The following is a 21,735-nucleotide window of genomic DNA, read 5'->3' on the forward strand; positions in this document are numbered from 1 at the left end:
ATAACAGCCTTTGTGTCGTTGAGATGGACATTATTAATGTCCTGTAAAGTGCACTTGAGCAGTTTCCCCACCATTAATGTTAAACTAACTTGTCAATAATTCCCTGCTTCATGTCTCAGTCCTTTTTTGAATTTAGTAATAATCACGTACTGGTAGTCCTCAGGTACAGCTCTCGTATCTAAGATGATAGAAATTGAGCTGGTAGGAAGCCATTCATCCTATCGTGCCTGTGATGGTGCTGGCTCTTCAAATGAAAAGTCTACTTTTATCCCATTTACCTGCCTTTCTTTGAATCCTTCTATATTCCTCCTTTTCAAATACTTATCCACTTCCAGTTTAAATAATATGGTTTATGCCTTAATAGCCACTTATGGTATAACATTCTTGTTCAAATAATCCTCCATTGTGCAAAAATTCTTTTAACTTCTCCCTTCAATCTTCTAGTGAACATTTAGATTCGATGCTCCGATGTTACCGATCAGCCAAGCAGTCGAAACAATCTTTATTTATGTCTGTAAACTTTCTTAATTTTGAAAGCCACTATTAAATCCACCCTTAACCTTCTCTGTTCCAATGAAAAATGCTCAAGCTTTTTGAGCCTTTCTTCATAACCTATTCCCTGACATTCCTGGTGCAATTTCATTTAATCTCTGCTGTACCTTTTCACAGCTCTTTTGTTTAATGCTTCCTATAATGGAGTTTCAAGCACTTCACGCGGTATTCCAACTTAACCAATGCCTTGTACAAATTCAACATCACTTCCTTTGATTTTAATATTCAATGCCCCGATGTATAAAATTCAGAATCCCAGCCTGTACCTGCCCTCCCATGTCTCTGCACCCATATATCTCTTGTTCCTCCACTCTGATGTCCAATTTTAAGAAACTTATGTTTAGGGTAAATGTTCTTTCACTGTTTTTTCAACAATGTACATACCATTGAAAAGCATCTGGCACCTTATTGATTCACACTGTCCATATCCTCCTATAATTTAGTTATTTGGTGGTACGGAACTTGAGTATTGCTGAAAATAGATCCCATGGGCTATTACCTGGATCCCATGGGCTATTACCTTCTTAACTAGTCTCCCATGCGGGACCTTATCAAAAGCCTTACTGAAGTCCATGTAGACTACATCAACTGCTTTACCCTCATCTAAGCATCTAGTCACCTCCTCGAAAAATTCAATCAAGTTTATTAGACAGGATCTCCCCCTGACAAAGCCATGCTGACTATCCTTGATTAATCCCTGCCTCTCCAAGTGGAGATTAATCCTGTCCCTCAGAATTTTTTCCAATAGTTTCCCTACCACTGATAGACTCAATGGCCTGTAATTACATGGTTTATCACGACTACCATTCTTGAATAATGGTATCACATTCTCTGTCCTCCAGTCCTCTGGTACCTCTCCTGTGGTCAGAGAGGATTTGAAAATTTGTGTCAGAGCCCCTGCTATCTCCTCCCTTGCCTCATGTAACAGCCTGGGATGTGTCTCATCTGGGCCTGGGGATTTATCCACTTTTAAGCTTGCTAAAAATTCCTCCCTTTCAATGTTAATTTGTTTGAGTATATCACAATCCCCCTCCCTGATCTCTACACCTACATCGTCCTTCTCCATAGTGAACACAGATGAAAAGTAATCATTTAAAACCGGACCTATGTCCTCCGGCTCTACGCACAGATTGACACTTAGGCCCCGAATGGGCCCTACTCTTTTCCTGGTTATCCTCTTGCCCTTAATATACTTATAAAACGCCTTGGTATTTTCCTTTATCTTGCCCACCAGTGTTTTTTCATGTCCCCTCTTCGCTCTCCTAATTACTTTTTAAAGTACCCCCCTACACACTTTCTATACTCCTCTAGGGCCTCCGCTGTTTTCAGCGCTCTGAATCTGCCATTAGCCTCCTTTTATTTCCTTATCCAATCCTCTATATCCCTTGACATCCAGAGTTCCCTGGACTTGTTGGACCTACCCTTCACCTTTACCAGAACATGTTGGCCCTGAACTCTCACAATTTCCTTTTTGAATGACTCCCACTAGTCTAAAGTAGACTTTCCTACAAGTAGCTGCTGCCAGCCCTCTTTAGCCAGATCCTGTTTTATCATATGGAAATCGGCCTTGCCCCAATTCAGTACTTTTATTTCCGGTCCCTCTTTGTCCTTTTCCATAACTACCTTAAATCTTACAGAGTTATGGTCACTGTCCCCGAAATGCTTTCCCACCGACACTCTACCACTTGTCCGGCTTCATTCCCTAGGATTAGGTCCATTACCGCTCCTTCTCTTCTACGTGCTGGCTCAAAAAGCTCTCCTGTATGCACCTTAAGAATTCCGCCCCCTTTAAGCCTTTTGCATTAAGACTATCCCAGTTAATATTGGGGAAGTTGAAATCCCTGACTATTATTACCCTATAATTTTTACACCTCTCTGAGATTTGCCTACATATCTGCTCATCTATCTCTCCCTGACTGTTTGGAGGCCTAGAGTACACTCCCAGCCAAGTGATTGCCCCCTTTTTGTTTCTAAGTTCTACTCATATGGCCTAATTTGAGGAACCTTCTAAGATATCATCCCTCCTTACGAATGTAATTGTCTCCTTGATCATTAGTACAATGCCACCTCCTCTTTTACACCATCCACCCACCATGACCCCCGCCCCCAACCCTGCCATCACGCCTGAAGATTTAATATCCTGGAATATTGAGCTGCCAGTCCTGCCCTTCCCTCAACCATGTCTCTGTGATAGCAATAATATCATATTCCCATTTGTTAATCAACGCCCTCAATTCATCTGCCTTACTTGTAAGACTTCTTGCGTTAAAATAGATGCAATCCAGCCTTGCATTATTCGCTTGTGCCTTAACAGATCTATATTTGCTCTGCCTTCCAGACTGGCTTAATTTCTCTTCTATATTTGACTGTGCATCATCCCCTACTGTACCTCCACTCTGTATCCCATTCCCCTGCCAGATTAGTTTAAAGCCCCCCCAACAGCCCTAAGCAAACCTCCCAGCAAGGATGTTAGTCCCATTCTGGCTCAGGTGCAACCCGTCCAACTTGTACAGGTCCCACCTTTGCCAGAAACAGATCCAGTGATCCAGGAAACAAAAGCCCTCCTCCTGGACCATCTCTTCAGCCTTGCATTCATCTGCTCTATCCTCCTATTCCTATACTCACTAGCACGTGACACTGGGAGTAATCCAGAGATTACAACCTTTTAGTTCCTGCTTTTTAATCTGCTACCTAGCTCCCTAAATTCTTGTTGCAGGACCTCATCCCTCTTCCTACCTATGTTGTTGGTCCCAATGTGTACCATGACCTCTGACTGTTCACCCTCCCCCGTCAGAATTTCACATGCTTAAGTTTTGATTCAGTGACGCCTTATCAAATGCCTTCTGAAAAATCCTTGTAATCAACCTAATTCCAGCTAGCTATGTATTCTGTGATTTCAGTGAAAAATTCAAGCACAATGTGGACTTTACAAATCCATGTCAACTGTCCCAAATTAACCATTATCTTTTGAACTGTTAATCCTGTATTATGAAGAATAGAAATTATCCCACAACCAAGTCAAGACTAACTGGCCTATACTTTCCTAATTTCCTTTTATCATTTTTGAACAAAGATGTAACATTTACCACCATTTTCATTTCCAAAAAAGATTTGTGGAGCTCCTATCAATAATATTGAAAACCTGTATCCTCTGTTTATTGCCTTGAGGATCTGTCCCATCCGATCCAAATGCTCCGCAGACATTTAAACCTGGAAGTTATATTGTATGATTGCTTCATGTATATCTACCAAATGCCCCTCTCTGCAATTTTACCAGAGGTATTACTAGTTTGTTTGTTACTACCTCAGTTGTAATAGTGGTCAAAGAAATGTGATATAAAATTGTTGTTATCACGCAGTATGACTTCCAGACTTTAATTCCTTGAATTCCTTCACTGACAAAATGCTTTACCGACTTAGAGATGTGTTACAGAATCGGGGACAGAAATGACTGGACATGGACTTTGTTCGCTATCTAACTTCCCCCTTAAACAGTTTTAACAGTATACATTGATTAAAATATATATATGGGTCTTGGTAAATTTGTTTTTTAAAAAAATCACTCTTGCTATTCCCAGTGATCACAAAGATCACAGCAAAAAGGCACAGAGGAGTGGGGACTGTTCAGCTCAACTTTTGATTGAAACCTACAGTTCTGTTCACCACAGCATCCAACTGCCTTTTGAGTGATTCCAGAGATTTTTCTTCAACTACCCTATCCAGAGTCTGCTTCAGGCATTAATCACTGTTAGTTTGGAGTAGTGTTTCCTGATATCAGTCCTGAACTTGCATTTTAGTAGTTTGTACCTTGATTCCCTGGGGTTTAACTTGAAATACTGCTTAGAAATAACCTTTTCTATTCCAGTTAGCATCTTATATGCCTCTATAATATCCTTGCTTACTCACTTTCTTTCAACAATGTACAATTCAAGTGTTATATCTTTTTAAAATTTGAGTTTAAGGATGAACCCTTATTCAACTTCAGAGGGTAAAGTTTCTGTGGAGATTCCCAAATCTTCCACCGTAACCTTGGCAAAGGATTGCCGGAAACCCTGGAGAAAAGGCATAAATGTCGCAAAACTTTAACGCTGCACTTAAACACGTCGATTGAATTTGCTCAGGCATCACATACAACAACATTGCAAATGTGTTTATAAAAATCTCCACATAAGGTACCTCCAGCAAAACTGCAAACCTATTCTGAAAGAGCAACTCAGAACACAGGGGAGGCGGTGGCGTAGTGGTATTGTCACTGGACTAGTAACCCAGAGACCCAGGGTATTGCTCTGGGACATGGGTTCAAATCCCACCACAGCAGAAGGTGGAAATTGAATTCAATTAATAAATCTAGAATTAAAAAGCGAGTCTAATGATGGCCATGAAACCATTGTCGATTGTTGTAAAAACCCATCTGATTCACTAATGTCCTTTAGGGAAGGAAATCTGCTGTCCTTACCTGGTCTGGCCTACATTTGACTCCAGAGCCACAGCAATGTGGTTGACTCTTACATGCCCTCTGAAATGGTCTCTCAAGCCACTCAGTTAGGGCAATTAGGGATGGGCAATAAATACTGGCCTGGCCAGCGACGCCCACATCCCATGAATAAATTTTTTAAAAATGACTTAAGCACACTTAACATTTCCATATGACCATCCTCTATCCATGATTCTAATTTAAATATTAGGCTATTTGTTTTAAAAAGATGCAGACAACTCTCCCACTAATCTACTTACCATTGTCATCGCACTCTTTCTTTGGTTAATGGTTTCTTTCTTACTAAATACTGAATTCACAGTTAATGCCAAGCAACTTCTGCCTCCTTTGTGAAAAATAACAAAAAATGTGGATGTGCACAGTAGGTAATCAGTCAATATCTGAAAGAGAAGATAAGTTCATATTTCAGATGGAACTTTTCATCTTCGTTCAGATGAAAAGTTTTTGTTTCATTTGCAACAATTCTTCCACATACTGAGCAATCTGCTGTGTCGCACAGTGCTGGAAATAACGACGGTACAAGTGACAAACCACGTATTTAGTTTGAGTGAATTCTCAGTGACCATTCCCTGAAATAGAAATTAGTTTAACTTCCTAGTTAACCTAAGCTTGGCTTCTATTATAACAACAACTTGCATTTATATATAGCACCATTAGTGTAGGAAACCATCCCAGGAGCATAATCAGATAATAGTGACGCTGAGCCAAAAAAAGGAGATATTAGGGCAGATGAATAAAAGCTTGCTCGAGGGATTATGTTTTAAGGAGTGTCTTAAAGAAAGAGAGGAGGTAGAGAGATTGAGGAGTTTAGGGAAGAAATTCCAGAGCTTCAGGCCTAGCAGAATGAAAGCATGGCCACCAGTGGAGGTGCATAAGGGAGTGGAGGTGCATAAGAGTCCAGAGTTCTAGGAGGGTTGTAGGGCTGGAGGAGGTAACAGAGAGGGTGGTGGGTGAAGTCATGGAGAGATTTGAACACGTGGATGAGAATTTAAAATTGAAGCATTGGTGGACTGGGAGCCAACATAGGCCAGGTTTGATGAATGAGTGGAACTTGGTGTGGGCTACAAAATGACCTGCACAGTTTTGGTTGAGCTTATGGAGTTTATGGAGGCTTCAGCAATTCAACTCAGGATCAAATAGGATGTGCCATTTTCAAACAGCCTTGCTCACCCTTAGACAGTGGATAGGAAAGCGAATGGAATCAGACCTTGTGGTGGGGGCTGAGGTCAATGGCTTCGGTCTTCCCGCTATTTAACTTCAGGAAATGGCAGCTCATCCAGGACTGGATGTCAGTTGAATTAGCAGCCTTAACAGCACAGTGGCGGTGGAGGGGTTGGGGGTGATAGTGGTGAGGTTAAGATGTGTGTCATCAACGTTCACATGGAACTTATCATGTCTTCGGATGATGTTGAGATGAGAAATGACAGGAGGCTAAGGATGGATCCTTGAGTACCCCAAAGGTAACAGTGTGGGTTTGAGACTCGAGGTGATTCTCTGAATATGTTCACATAGGTAAACTGGATTAGGTGACAGCAGTCCCACTCAGCTGGACAATGAATGATAGACATTGGTTGAAGATAGTATGGTCAACAACGTCAGAGGCTGCAATAAGGTCGAGAAAGATGAGGAGAGATAGTGTACCATGTTCACAGTCACATAGGATATCATCTGAAACAGTAACCTGATAGGAAAGGTTAAAACAAGAAATTGTGGAAATGATGGGCACGATTACCAATTATTTTACACAAATCTTTGAAGCATGGACTGGATGCTATTTTTAATTGTGTGATGTAGAGTGAAGAATAAGTCCCGCAAGTTTCAGCACTCCTCTGCTCTGTACTGGAATTAGTCACAGTATCGTCCAGCTGTTTCATATTGTCAACTTGCTAAGCATGCTGGGAACAGTGCAAATAAAATCTTCCTCATAGTTTGAGTATTCATTTTTTTGCATTCAAAGATTATTATAACTGCAGGTGTAACTTTGGTCATTGAGTATCAAACAAGCACTTAAGAAATCTTGATCTAACTAGAGTTGCCCCTTAGATCTAGTAAAATACATTTCTGCTAGTCAGTCACCAAGCAGAATTCAATTCTGTTAAGTCTGATTCTGCCAAACTGTAAGAAATGAACATTTGCAAAAGTATTTCTGAGATATATTTCAGTCGCTTCATCCAAAATTAAGCCATGGTAAATAACAAGTGTTGAGCATTCCTGTTTCATCATCCTCAGTGCCATTTTGGAGCCATGCTAGCTGCTGTCCTCTTTCCTCCCCAGTCCAAACCCTGATCTGGTTTGCATAATGCAGTCCTTTCGCATCTATCAATGTTCTTTGACCCAAAGTGATTTCAGAACACTGTATTCATGAGTTAAGTGTTTGGCAAAACTTTTTGTTTGGGAATGCCATTATACTCAGAGTGACATGATTTCAGAATGATTTATGTCTTTGTTATGTGACTGTGAACAAATGAACAGTGTTTGTCATGTTTTCTCATTTTAAGAAGTGCTACGTCAATAACCTTTACATTTGAACCTTTTTGTTTTCTGTATTCGTCAAGAAAGTTAATTCAACACTTTCCATTTCAGGCATTCACTGTCAGCATGAAACATTCCAGGTCAGGTATAACACAGTTAGATGCAGACTTAAGTTCTGTGCCAACAAAAGTATCTCAGTTCTAACCTCGTTAAAGTGCCTTTTGTTGCAGCATTGTGACATTATTTAATTTCCTACATCAGCTATCCTGTAGCAGTTCTGAAAGAGATTGTCAAATTAGGGCAATTGTGTGCTGTGGCTTATACCCTTAAGGAACTGAGTTGAGACTGTCTAAACTGATTTAGTATAATACCTTAACAACCAGCAGACAGAATAGACTTTAATTTCATCAGCCTGGACTAGATGCTATGTGGGTTCCAGAAGTTAAAGACGAACATCTAACCCACTGTCCAGAACTTCCCTGGCTCCTCACAATGTAAGTTTAAACTGATGAAGAGTACCTGAGGCACATTAATGATTATGATGAAGTTCTGTATTGTTCTTTAAAATAAAATTAAACTAAATCTTGGTTGTGACATCTGTGTCATGATCTGATATTCAGTTTTGAATGGATGCTGCTAATTCTCTTGTTTTTTGATTTCTAGAGAAGAAAATCTAGGTATGCTGAATTAGATTTCGAGGTGAGCCCTTCACTTTCCCAGGTTCACGAATTAAATGCTGACTGTACCCAATGCATCTTAGCTGCATTTTTACTGATGTCTTGTTTTCTATCTCTAGAAAATAATGCACACAAGAAAACGGCATCAGGACATGTTTCAGGATCTAAACAGGAAACTTCAGCATGCTGAGAAAGATAGAGAATCTCCCACAGTCGACAGCAAAGTAAGAATGGATATTTCTCATCCAGGAGGGCTCAGTTACATTTTGGGGGGGAACCACCAGGCAAAGAGTCCTAGTGAAGTCCACCACTATTTTTACACTGCTCCTGTAATTCATTGTTGCTCTAACTTTTTTCGAGGCACAATCCAAACCAAAGTCTTGCTTTTGACCAGTCTCAGTAATGTTGTAACAAGCTGCGTCAACGAGAGTTGGAATGAGGATCCCTCAGCTATTCTCCAGTGAACTAGTCCAAAGCTATACTGCAAGGGAGGTTTGGCTAGTTCAAAGGAACTCTTGAATTAAGTGCAACTTGCTTAGGAAAACACTTCAACAACAAAAATGTCATCGGATACCAGAACTAATTTGAAATACTTTTGCACCTTTTACTTTCCCTGATCGCTGAAACCCACTTTTAAAAGGTTCAGAAGCTGCCAAAGTCACGTCCAGTGTATTTATTCGAATTTAAATCACCTGGCTTTATATTTCAATTGTAAATTAAGTCAACTTAATTGGAATCTCGAGAATGATGGACAGTAAAAGGAGCTCAATTGTGATTGATTAACCCACAGTATAATATCTACATAGTGGCTAGATGGAGAGCAGTTGACACCAGCAAGTGTCACACAGCGATGGTGTTAAATGGATTGTTAATGAAGAAATGTTTGAGCAACCAAGCAATTGTTGAGAGGATCAGATTGCTTTGACTAGAGAGAAGGCGAAACTTGTTGACATCAATGTCTTGGCTGAGACTGTGCTTCGATCATAGCTATCCCTAGCTGTGCAGTTCCTTTAAATATAATATAATTATATTTTTGTTGGCATTTATGAGCTGATGCAAAAAGCAACCAATTAATTCCCTGTTGAGCATGTTCTCTGTGTGAAATTGGTCATGTCAGCCTTGGCTCAGTGGTAGTATTTATACTTTTGAATCTGAAGGTCACGCGTTCAAGAGCCACTGCAGAGACACAATCTAAGATGACATTTCAGTGCTGTATTTAGGGAGTGCTACACTTTTTGAGATTCCCTCTGATGGCATATTAATCTAGCAGCTTGCTCAGGTGGATGTGAAATATACCATTATACTATCTGAAGAAGATCAGGGACGTTCTCCCAGTGTCTTGATCCATCATTTATTTCTCAACCAGTGGCAGCATCTAGTTATTTATGTCTTCTGCTTTTGGGGCTTTCCTGTGTTCAAAATGGCTGCCACATTTAACTAGATTACAACAGTGACAGTAGTTCAAAGGTACTTCATTAGCTGTGAAGCACTTTGGGGCATCCTGAGGATGTAAAAGTCTCTATATAGATGCAAGTATGTTTTAATTGAAATGTACACTGCTCGTGTACAGATGCCAACCTGGAGAGAAGATTAGGTATAAGTCAGGGCAGAAAGGTGTGCCTGCTATAAAATTATGGTAAGGTGTAAAGTGGCCATACAAACATGAGCAAAAACAATGTGTGAGGTATAGGTAAGGTGGTATTCAAACAGAAACTGTGGATCAATGTGAAAACAGTGAACAAAAAGGTTGTATGTCTGGACTGGCTGAGAAAGGCATGTTTGAACAGGTAGAGAATAGAGAATGCACAAAGAATTTGTGAAGAGCATGTGTGTAAACTGTGGTGCAGATGAAAAATATTTTAATAAAGGGTTTCCTTTGTAATATATCCCATCCTTGCAACCTCGATTTTTTTTAAAAAGCAAATAGCACTAATTCCACACCACTCACCCTGACCCCGCCTCTAACCCAGTGATCCAGTCAGCGACTTCAGCGTCTTAAATCCTACTTGAAATTCTGTGAATCATGGCCCTGACTTGTCAACACCTACCATATAGGCCTGTGGTCAATTCTAGAAAATTTGCTCCTTTTGGAGGCTTCAGTTTAAATATCACTGCAACTGGTATCAAACATATATCTGGTGTTTCAGAATCTAATGCTGTAGTGTGTGCTTATTTGGCTGATGTGTTACCTAGCTTTTTTTTAGTATCTTAGAAGTCCTTCTACAAATAGGGTAATATTTAAACTGAATACTTTCCAATGCTCTGTATTTGAAACAGCTAAGTACTGCTTGTCTCTTCTAAAATGTTCAAAGATATATTACAAAGGAAACCCTTTATTAAAATATTTTTCATCTGCATCACAGTGAGATTTTAGTATTAATTTTAACATTAAAAATACGAGATATGGACCCTCAAACCAATTTCAAAAATTACACAGGGCTTCACATTTTAAGACTTTTATGATCACAACTAAACTAAAATAAATCGTCATTAACTAAATAGTACTTAGTAAGTAGTTGAAACCCCAAATTATAAAGAAAAGTATTTTCTTTACTTATTAAAACACTTGAAAAAGTCACATCACGCTTATATGCTCCACAGTCCTCTTTGATGGTGAAATCTTTGCAGTTAAAAGTTCCAAATTCCTCCTCGTTGCAATGGGTTGGATCTCCCGGACTTTTCTAAAAGTCAATGTCCACTTTGTTCACTTCTCTGAGCACTTGTGACCTGGACGCCTGTGAATAAGGTGATCCCTGGTGATCCTGTTGGTCGTTTCCTTCTCTGCAAACTTCAACTTTCAAAACAGGTTCACGTCTTTGCAGCTTTTTTCTGTATCAGCCTTCTCTGAGAGCTCTTTCTCCCTTGAGGCTGCCACTGCTGGTTGTCTTCCTATCTTACAGCCTGTCTGCCTTCAGAAAATCTGTTAAATTTATCTGGAACCACAAGGCAATAGCTCATTGTCCTTTTCCAAAATGCAAAGTCCACGAGTCTGGCTTCAGCAGTACCTTCCAGGCTTTACATTGTTTCCAGCTGCCATGCACTTTTGCATCGTCAGAATCACTGACTGTTTACGATCCGAAAGTCTGGGAGGGTGAAACCCGTTGTTCTTCCAGTGTTATAGCCCTGCAGTCTGTTTTTCAAAAAAAGTCTTTGATCTGTGCTCACTGTTGTCCTGCTCACCAAGATTTTTGTCTTGTCTTTTAGAAGAGTTGATGTGAGGTCACCTGACTTCTCTGACTCCTTCTTAAACTTTTAAAAATAACAGTTTTCAAAACATAATCATGTTACCAAGTCCAGCGTTCATAACACAGTTTGCTAGGAAACCACAGCTACTTAACAGGAGTTGACAGGAGAAAATGCCCTTTAGCAGTGATATTATTGGGCTAGATTTAAGTGTAGAGGGCAGAATTTCAAAATTTGCAGATGATACAGAACTTGGAATTATTGTGAATCGTGAAGAGGATAGTGATGGACTTCAAGAGGATAGAAACAGGCTGCTGCAATAAGCAGACACGTGACAGATGAAATTTAATGCAGAGAAGTGTGAAGTCATACCTTTTGGAGCAAGAAGGAGAACAAAGAACAGTACAGCACAGGAACAGGCCATTCGGCCCTCCAAGCCTGCGCCGATCTTGATGCCTGCCTGAACTAACACCTTCTGCACTTCCGGGGCCCATATCCCTCTATTCCCTTCCTATTCATGTATTTGTCAAGATGTCTCTGAAACGTCGCTATCGTATCTGCTTCTACCACCTCCCCTGGCAGCAAGTTCCAGGCACTCACCACCCTCTGTGTAAAAAAAGATGGTACAATTCTAAAGGGGGTACAGGAGCAGAGAGACCTGGGGGTATATGTGAAGGTGACAGAGCAGGTTGAGAAAGTGGTCAAACAGGCATACGAGTTCCTGGGCTTTATACATAGACACATAGAGTACAAAGGCAAGGAAGATGTAACGAACCTTTAGGAAATACTGGTTTGGCCTCAACGGTTTAATTCTGGGCACCGTACTTTTGGAAGTAGATGTAGGCTTTAGAGAGGGTGCAGAAAAGATTTAATTGTTCCAGGGATGAGGGACTTAAATTATGTACATAGATTGGAGAATTGTTTAACTAGGGCTATGAATAGGGCTTTAAACTAAAAGAGTTGGAGGAGACTTCAAGTGAAGGGAGATTTAGAAATCTAAAGAGAGAAATTGAGACAACAGAACAGTGTACTGATTTTGGTAAAGACAAGCAGAGTGAGGCAGGAAGGGACAGAGAATTTAACAGTAATAGTGTATCAAAGAATAAGCGCCATGAAAATTATAGTATTAAAAAAATAAATAAAAGCTCGTTATCTGAATGCGCGAAGCATTCGCAGTAAGGTGGATGAACTAGTGGCACAATAGAGATAAGTGGTTTAGATCTAATCGCCATGACAGAGACATTTACTGAATAGGGACAGAACAGAAGTGGGAGGGCCCATAAAATTGCATGAGAAGGCTGGGGGTGTGAAGTGCCTGTTGCCTTCCCGAAGCCTTCCAATTTAGTCCAGGGAAGGCCGAGGACGACCTTCCCACCCAGAGACCAATTGAGGCCCTTAAGTGGCCAATCAATGGCCATTTAACAGCCTCTTCCCATTCCCGCATGAGGAGGCTGCCCAGTAACTCAAGGCAGCCTTTGTGGGGGCAGGCCCTCCTATGTGGGCAATCTGTAGTGCATGGAGGAGGCCCCCTGATGGCAAAGTTCACCCCTGTTTCATCACCCACCCTCCTACCCTCAGTAACCAACCTCCCTACCCCTCGCCAGGGCCTGCCTGAGTGGCCCCAGTGAGCCCGCCCCCACTTACCAGCAATCCAGGCTCCATGGCTGCTCTTCTTCAGTTGACGACGACTGCAGTTCCAGCAGTGGCCTACGCTCCTGGTGATGCTGCTGGGATTGCTGAGCTGCCAGCCCACTGATTGGCCGGCAGCTCTTGGAGATGGGACCCCTGTCCTTAAAGGGACAGGGACCCTGGCCCAGACAATTAATTGCTCGCGTGCCACAAGATGCAGCCAGGGGTCTCCAAAGCACCAAGGCTGGGTTCTCCTCACCTTTTGGGCCTGGCGTCAGGCCCCCTGCCGGCTGCATAAATCCTGCCTATGGTTACAAGGTCACCTTCTTCTTCATTGGCCTCCTTGTCTCGGGAGACAATGGGTAAGCGCCTGGAGGTGGTCAGTGGTTTGTGGAGCAGCGCCTGGAGTGGCTATAAAGGCCAATACTAGAGTGACAGACTCTTCCACAGGTGCTGCAGAAAAAAATTGGTTGTCAGGGCTGTTACACAGTTGGCTCTCCCCATGCGCTTCAGTCTTTTTTCCTGCCAACTGCTAAGTCTCTTCGACTCGCCACACTTTAGCCCCGCCTTTATGGCTGCCCGCCAGCTCTGGCGATCGCTGACAACTGACTCCCACGACTTGTGATCAATGTCACAGGACTTCATGTCGCGTTTGCAGACGTCTTTAAAGCGGAGACATGGACGGCCGGTAGGTCTGATACCAGTGGTGAGCTCGCTGTACAATGTGTCCTTGGGGATCCTGCCATCTTACATGCGGCTCACATGGCCAAGCCATCTCAAGCGCAGCTGACTCAGTAGTGTGTATAAGACTACTGCATTGGACATGCGGTCCTGCAACCTGATGCCAAGGATTCTCCGGAGGCAGAGAAGATGGAATGAATTGAGACGTCGCTCTTGGCTGACATACGTTGTCCAGGCCTCGCTGCCGTAGAGCAAGGTACTGAGGACACAGGCTTGATACACTCGGACTTTTGTGTTCCGTGTCAGTGCGCCATTTTCCCACACACGCTTGGCCAGTCTGGACATAGCAGTGGAAGCCTTTCCCATGCGCTTGTTGATTTCTGCATCGAGAGACAGGTTACTGGTGATAGTTGAGCCTAGGTAGGTAAACTCTTGAACCACTTCCAGAGCGTGGTCGCTGATATTGATGGATGGAGCATTTCTGAAGTCCTGTCCCATGATGTTCGTTTTCTTGAGGCTGATGGTTAGGCCAAATTCATTGCGGGCAGCCGCAAACCTGTTGATGAGACTCTGCAGACACTCGTCAGTGTGAGATGTTAGTGCAGCATCGTCAGCAAAGAGGAGTTCCCTGATGAGGACTTTCCGTACTTTGGTCTTCACTCTTAGACGGGCAAGGTTGACCAACCTGCCACCTGATCTTGTGTGGAGGAAAATTCCTTCTTCTGAAGACTTGAACGCGTGTGAGAGCAGCAGGGAGAAGAAAATCCCAAACAGTGTGGGTGCGAGAACACAGCCCTGTTTCACGCCACTCAGGATAGGAAAGGGGTCTGATGAGGCGCTGCTATACTGAATTGTGCCTTTCATATTGTCATGAAATGAGGTGATGGTACTTAGTAGCTTTGGTGGACATCCGATCTTTTCTAGTAGTCTGAAGAGACCACGTCTGCTGACGAGGTCAAAGGCTTTGGTGAGATCAATGAAAGCAATGTAGAGGGGCATCTGTTGTTCGCGGCATTTCTCCTGTAGCTGACGAAGGGAGAGCAGCATGTCAATGGTCAATCTCTCTGCACGAAAGCCACACTGTGCCTCAGGGTAGACACGCTCAGCCAGCTTCTGGAGCCTGTTTAAAGCAATTCAAGCGAAGACTTTCCCCACTATGCTGAGCAGGGAGATTCCACGGTCGTTGTTGCAGTCACCGCGGTCACCTTTGTTTTTATAGAGGGTGATGATATTGGCATCGCGCATGTCCTGTGGTACTGCTCCCTCGTCCCAGCACGGGCAAAGCAGTTCGTAGAGTGCTGAGAGTATAGCAGGCTTAGCACTCTTGATTATTTCAGGGGTAATGCCGTCCTTCCCAGGGGCTTTTCCGCTGGCTAGAGAATCAATGGCATCCCTGAGTTCCGATTTTGTTGGCTGTACGTCCAGTTCATCCATGACTGGCAGAGGCTGGGCTGCATTGAGGGCGGTCTCCAGTGACAACATTCTCCCTGGATTACAGTTCTAGGTAGTGCTCAACCCAGCAGTCCATTTTCTTGCGTTGGTCGGTGATTGTGTCCCCTGATTTAGATTTGAGGGGGGGTGCGATCTTCTTGATGGTTGGCCCAAAAGCTCTCTTCATGCCATCATACATTCCTCTGATGTTTCCGGTGTCTGAGGCCAGCTGGATATGACTGCATAGGTGTTGCCAGTAGTCATTTGCACAGCGCCTGGCTGTTTTGTGCAGCACATCTGGCTGTTTTAAGTGCTACGGATGTTAACTCTTTGGGGGGCTTTTTTATAGTTCAGCAGTGCAATGCGCTGAGCGGCTTTGACAGGTTCCAGCTCTTCAAAATGAGATTGAAACCAGTCTGCATTCCGCTTCACACGTTTGCCGTATGGTTAAAAGGTCAACAAGGTTGGGAAATAAGTATTCCAGGATACACAACATTTTGAAAAGCCAGAATGGTAAACGGAGTAAACCTGATTGTAAAGGATGACATAAGGAAAATAGTGAGAGAGGGTCTTGGCTCAGAAGATGAGGAAGTAGAATCAGTATGGGTGGAGATTAGGAGTAACAAGGGTCAGAAATCGCTGGTGGGAGTAGTTTATGGACCTCCTAACAGTAGTTATACCATTGGATGGAGCATTAAGCAAGAAATAATTGGAACTTGTAACAGTTGTAATAAATGTAATAATTCTGGGGGACTTCAATCTTCATAAAGACTGGATCAATCAAATTGTCAAAGGTGGACTGGAAGATGACTTTGTCGACTGCTATTGTGACAGTTTCCTGAAACAATATGTTGTGGAACCAGCTAGGGATAAAGCTGTTTTAGATCTAGTATTGTGCAATGAGCGACAGGGTTAATTAGTCATCTCAGAGTAAAAGATCAGCCGAGAAAAAGTGATCACAATGTAATTGAATTCCATATTAAGTTTGAAACCAACTTACTCCATCCCAAACAAGAATCTTAAACCTAAATAAAGCCAATTTCACAGGTATGGGGGGGAGACCTGGCGAAGGTTGATTGGGGAAATAGACTAAAAGGTATGGTGGTAAATAAACAGTGGGAAACATTTCAAGAAATAATTCAAAATGTTCAACAAAAATACATTCCATTAAAAAACAAAAACTCAGCAAGAAAGATCCATCCTGTGAGGAGGTAAAGGATAGTTAGTATTCGATTAAAAGAAGAGGCTGATAATGTGGCAAAGAATAATAGTAAGCCTGAGTGTTTTAGAAACCAGCAAAAAGACACCAAGAAGTTCATAAAAAGGGAAAAAATAAAATGAGAGTAAACTAGCCAGGAATATAAAAAAACATTATAAGATCTTTTACAAGTATATAAAAAGGAGAGTAGCTGAAGTAAGTTTTGGTCCTTTGGAGGCAAAGACTGGAGAAATTATCATGGGGATTGAGGAAATGGTTTAGACATCGAGCAAATATTTTGTGTCTGTCTTCGGAGTAGAAGACAAAAATGACATTCCAGAAATAGGGAGTAAGCAAGGGGCTAATAAGACTGAGGAACTTAAGGTAATCAACATCAGCAGAGAAAATGTATTGGAGAGATGTAAGGGATTAAAATCTGACAAATCCCCACGACTTGATGGCTTACATCCTAGTGTTCTAAAAGAGGAAGCTGCAGAGATAGTGGATGCACTGGCTATGATTTTCCAAAATTCTAGAACAGTCCCAGCAGATTGGAAGTTAACAAATGTAACATCGTTATTCAAGAAAGGCGGGAGAAAGAAAACAGGAAGCTATAGACTAGTTAGCTTGACATCAGTTGTTGGGAAAATGCTGGAATCCATTATTAAGGAAGTCTTAACAATGCACTTAGAAAATCATAGTATAATAAGTCAAAGTCAACATGGTTTTACGAAAGGGAAATTGTGTTTGACAAATTTATTAGAGTTTTTTGAGGATGTAACTAGTAGGGTAGACAAAGGGAAATCTGTAGATGCAGTGTACTTGGATTTCCAAAAGGCATTCGATAAGCTGCCACATAACAGGTTAATAATACACAAGATAAAGGCTCATGGAGTTGGGGGTATTATTTTAGCATGGATAGAGGATTGGTTAACATACAGGAAGCAGAGAGTAGGGACAAGGCATTTTCAAGTTGGCAGACTGTGACTAGTGGAGTGCCGCAAGGATCTGTGCTGGGATCTCAGCTATTTGCAATCTGTACTAGTGAATTAGATGAAGAAACCGAGAGTAATATATCCATGTTTGCTGATGATACAAAGCTAGGTGGGAATGTAAGCTGTGAGGATGCCACAAAGAGGCTGCAAAGAGATGCGTAGGCAGGTTAAGTGAGTGGGAAACAAGATAGGGAAGACACTGAGAGGTTGTTTCCCCTGGCTGGGGAATCTAGAACACTGGAGTGCAGTCTCAGGATAAGGAGCTGATCATTTAGTACTGAAATGAGAAGAGATTCCTTTCCCCAGAGGGTTGTGAATCTTTGGAATTCTCTACCCTTGAGGGTTGTGGATGCTCCATTGTTGAATATATTTAAGGCTGAGATAGACAGATTTTTGGTCTGTCAGGGAATCAAGGAATATGGGAACAGGCGGGAAAGTGAAGTTGAGACTGAGGATCAGCCATGATCGTATCGAAAGGCGGAGCAGGCTCGAGGGGCCCTATGGTCTGATCCTGCTCCTATTTCTTATGTTCTTAAGCTGTGGTTGTTTTCTTTTGAGAAGAGAAGTTTAAGAGGAGATTTGACAGAGCTGTCCAAAATCATGAGGGGCCAAAATGGATAGGTTGAGATACCGAAGAACCGTTAGCGACATGAGGAAGAGCGTTTCAATGCAGCAAGAGTTTGGGATCTGGAATCCGCTGCCTGAGAGAGTTGTGGAGGCAGATTCAATCGTGGCTTTCAAAAGGGAATTGGATAAGCACCTTAGGAAAAAAAATTGCAGTGCCATGAGGAATAGGTTGGGGGACTGGGACTAGCTGAGTTGCTCTTGCACAGAGCTAGCATGGACACGATGGGCTGAATGGCCTCCTTTTTTCTGTAGCCATTCTGTGATTCTATGGGCTGAATTTTATGGGCGCCTGAGGGATAGGAACGGAGGTGGGGGGGGCCCATAAATTGCATCGGAAAGCAAGAGGTGGAGTGCCCAAGGCCTTCCAATTCATCCACTTAAGGGCCTGCCTCCATCTCAATTTAATTGAAGGCGGAGGGGTCGACCTCCGCGAGTAAAACCTGGCAGCCTCCGAGCGTGGTCGGGAGGGATCACCAACTCCACCCCCCCACCCCTCCCTAAAACTGTCGCCAGGGCCTGCCTAAATGGCCCCAGCGATCCAAACCCCATTCACCTCTCCCAGGGTCTCTGACATTCTTGGTACTGCAGGGCCTCCTGGAAGCAGTGGCCACTGCCAGTACTGCAGAGCTGTCGGCCTTCCAATTGACCGGCAGCTCCTGGAGGTGGGTGCTCATCCCATAAAGGGAAGCCATCCCTGATGGCAGGCAGTTAAATGCCTGCCCTCTGTGGAATTGCAACGGGGGTCCAATGGAGGGCCAAGACGAGTTCTCCTCCCACCTTCTGGCCTGCCGTCGGTTCCCTCCATTGCCAGAATAAAATTCAGTCCTGTGATTCTAATCAGCCGACAGATCTAAATTTCTTAAACAGTAGTAGAGAATAAATAATTTACCACCTTAATCCACAGAGTTACTGTCATCTTTAAGTACTTACCTATCGAGTACTTAGCTCTTTTTTTAGTTTAAAGAGCAAAAAAGAGATAAGGGTTTGCTTGACAATCTTTCTTTTTTTTATTTGTGGGATGTGGGTGTCAGTGGCAAGGCCAGCATTTGTTGCCCATCTGAGTGGCTTGCTAGGCTATTTCAGACATTATCACTGCCTTTCAATTGCCGTAGGTCTGGTGTCACACATAGGCCAAAGCAGGTAAGGATGGCAGATTTCCTTCCCAAAAGGACATTAGTGAACCAGATGGATTTTTACAATTGACAATGATTTCATGGTCACCATTAGAGTAGCTTTTTATTTCCAGCTTTATTAATTGACTTCAGCTTTCACCATCTGTGATGGTGGGATTCGAACCCAGGTGCCCAGAGCATTATAAAAGCAAAATACTGCGGATGCTGGAAATCTGAAACAAAAACAAGAAATGCTGGAATCACTCAGCAGGTCTGGCAGCATCTGTGGAAAGAGAAGCAGAGTTAACGTTTTGGGTCAGTGACCCAAAACGTTAACTCTGCTTCTCTTTCCACAGGTGCTGCCAGACCTGCTGAGTGAATCCAGCATTTCTTGTTTTTGCCCAGAGCATTATCCTGGGCTCTGGATTACTAGTCCAATGACATTACCACTATACCACCACCTCCTCCTTTTCCATCAGCAAATCCTACCTTCTGAGTTAACTGATCTCAGCTCAGGTGGCAGTGGCCAATTAAAAAGAACTTGCATTTATATAGCACATTCCAAAGCACTTCAGAGCCACTTAATTATTTTTAAAGGACAGTCACTATAGTCTAGTAAGCAAATGTGGCAGCAAATTTGGATTGACCAAGGTCTCATAAACAGCAAATGAGGTAAATTAATTATTGATCTGTTCTTGCTGGTGTTAGTTGAGGGATAAATGATGACAAGAACACCAAGAAAACTCCCTGAACTCCTGCAAATCATGCCTTGGGGTCTTTCATGACAGAGCTTTTCTTTAACATCTTTTCTGAAAGGCAGTGTTTACACTACTGAAGGTACAAAGAACAAAGAACAGTACTCAGTTTTAAGTGCTTGAGGCCTAGCATGGGGCTTGAACCTACAACCTCCTCACTTAAAGGTGAGTGCTACCAATTAGTCCAAGCCAGCACTACACAATTGAACGCAGCACCCGTGGACTTGGCAGTGAAAGAAAATCTGTAAGAATTTCCCCATCCTGATCCATAATGTTAACCATGCTGGAGGGCACAAGTATAAGAGTCATTCATTCGCAATCATTGGAAAGTGTTTTTGGTTACTTCAGCAATCAAGTGCTGAACAGTTATATTCCCCACCAGGAAAAAAAGGTGTAAACTGAGGATGGGTGAGTCTAGCATCCCTTGGGATTACAGAGACCAAGAAGGGTTTGGAAGCTTTCTGCTTCATAATGATGTCATGGTGACTGTTTGGTGAGCAGCCAGTCACCTTGGATTTGAAAGTTGTATTCCAGGTGTCATTGGGCCGTAGTTATAAGAGATCTGGTGGTATCATCATGAGAAAGGGGTTTCAAAGTTCTACATGGAAGTAAGTGTTATTTGAGGAGTTGGCAACACATACTGTAAGATCTGTAATAGTTGCTTCCCTTAACTACAATGCAATGTGAAGGGTTAACTGTACATTTCTTAATTTTAGAGGGTGAAGAGTGCAACAACCTGACAGTGAATTGAGTAATCCAGACACATTTCTACTGCAGATTCCCAAACCTGCTGCTACAACCTTCAGCAAAGCTTGGCATTTTAAAGGCTCCACTGCCAACTCACATTTCCAAGCATTTTAGCACATTACTCACATTTTACGCATGAAGTGCATGGAGAGCTGCCATCTGATATTTAAATGAGCCAACACATATAATTCTAGTGGATTCAATTCTACAGAACCTTGGTGGGTGAAAATCCAAACTCTTTGGTACAAATGCTGCATAAGTCGCCACATGGAAATTTGGAAGCATTCATTGTTCTCAAAAATAAACCGACGTTCTTATAGACCACCTCATTAGTCGTTCACAATTGCATAAAACAAAATTAGCCCATTTTGAGGAGGACCCGTGGCTTTGTCATTCCGGACTTGTTTAGTCTCTATCACATGAGACAAACAGCCAGTCAGCATCATTTCACATCAAATATTGGTTTCATTGAGTTCAATTCTTAAAACAATTTTTACGTTGACTTTAGTTTTCATTATATGCAGAAAATTAAGGTTTCAGTCAAGCTTCATTAAAATTTCACAACAGGGACTCTATTTGAAATATATGAATCTGCTGTGTTATGGGTATTAGTTTGGCTTCACTTGGCCATGTGCTATGTTGCTGTACTTAAACTAACTGCTTCTTAAAATTTAGCAAGATGAGAGTGTTTAGTAAAATATAAAGAGAACTGTATCATATTTTTGAAGCGCCTTCTCTGCTCCATTTTGGCATTTTTTTGATGACTGCCAATACAAATAAGCAAATACTAACATTTTTTTCCTTTACATATCCAGTTACTATACTAACATTTTTGATCCCTTTCTTATCTGTTTATGTACTTATCCTGTTTATTTTCCTATCTGACCTTGCTGTTACATTGTTTAACCAACCCTGCCCACAGTTTGATATCTCTGCTTCCTGTACCCTGTTACATCTGGCCACCTTTTCATAGAATCATTGTTCAGCCCATCGAGCCTGTGTCGGAAATCTGAGCCAAAATCCAAACACTGGATATTTTCTATCCTGCCTCAACTCTTCCCCCACTTGCTTCATGAGATTTTCTAATCTCTAACCTACCACCTCTGCACAAAGTCATTTTTTTTGTTGTATCTTATCTTATCAGACAGTTCTCAGGCTACACAAACAAAAATTTCAGCTTT

The 21,735-nt window shown here is 42.2% G+C and overlaps 1 protein-coding gene and 1 long non-coding RNA gene across 12 annotated transcripts in view; one reads left to right on the forward strand and one right to left on the reverse strand.

The window, feature by feature from the left end:
- adgrb1a (adhesion G protein-coupled receptor B1a) overlaps nt 1-21,735 on the forward strand; it is a 684,782-nt gene that overhangs the window by 659,600 nt on the left and 3,447 nt on the right. For all 11 annotated transcript variants that reach the window (XM_068031354.1, XM_068031357.1, XM_068031358.1 and 8 more), the window contains 2 exons: nt 8,183-8,218; nt 8,316-8,420. In XM_068031354.1, the coding sequence (XP_067887455.1) occupies nt 8,183-8,218; nt 8,316-8,420 (141 nt within the window). The remainder of the gene's footprint in view (nt 1-8,182; nt 8,219-8,315; nt 8,421-21,735) is intronic.
- Nucleotides 1-21,735, reverse strand: part of LOC137369815 (uncharacterized) — a 148,971-nt gene that overhangs the window by 35,375 nt on the left and 91,861 nt on the right. The window lies entirely within an intron of this gene.

The sequence above is a fragment of the Heterodontus francisci genome, chromosome 5 (assembly GCF_036365525.1).
Source record: "Heterodontus francisci isolate sHetFra1 chromosome 5, sHetFra1.hap1, whole genome shotgun sequence".
Lineage (NCBI taxonomy): Eukaryota > Metazoa > Chordata > Chondrichthyes > Heterodontiformes > Heterodontidae > Heterodontus > Heterodontus francisci.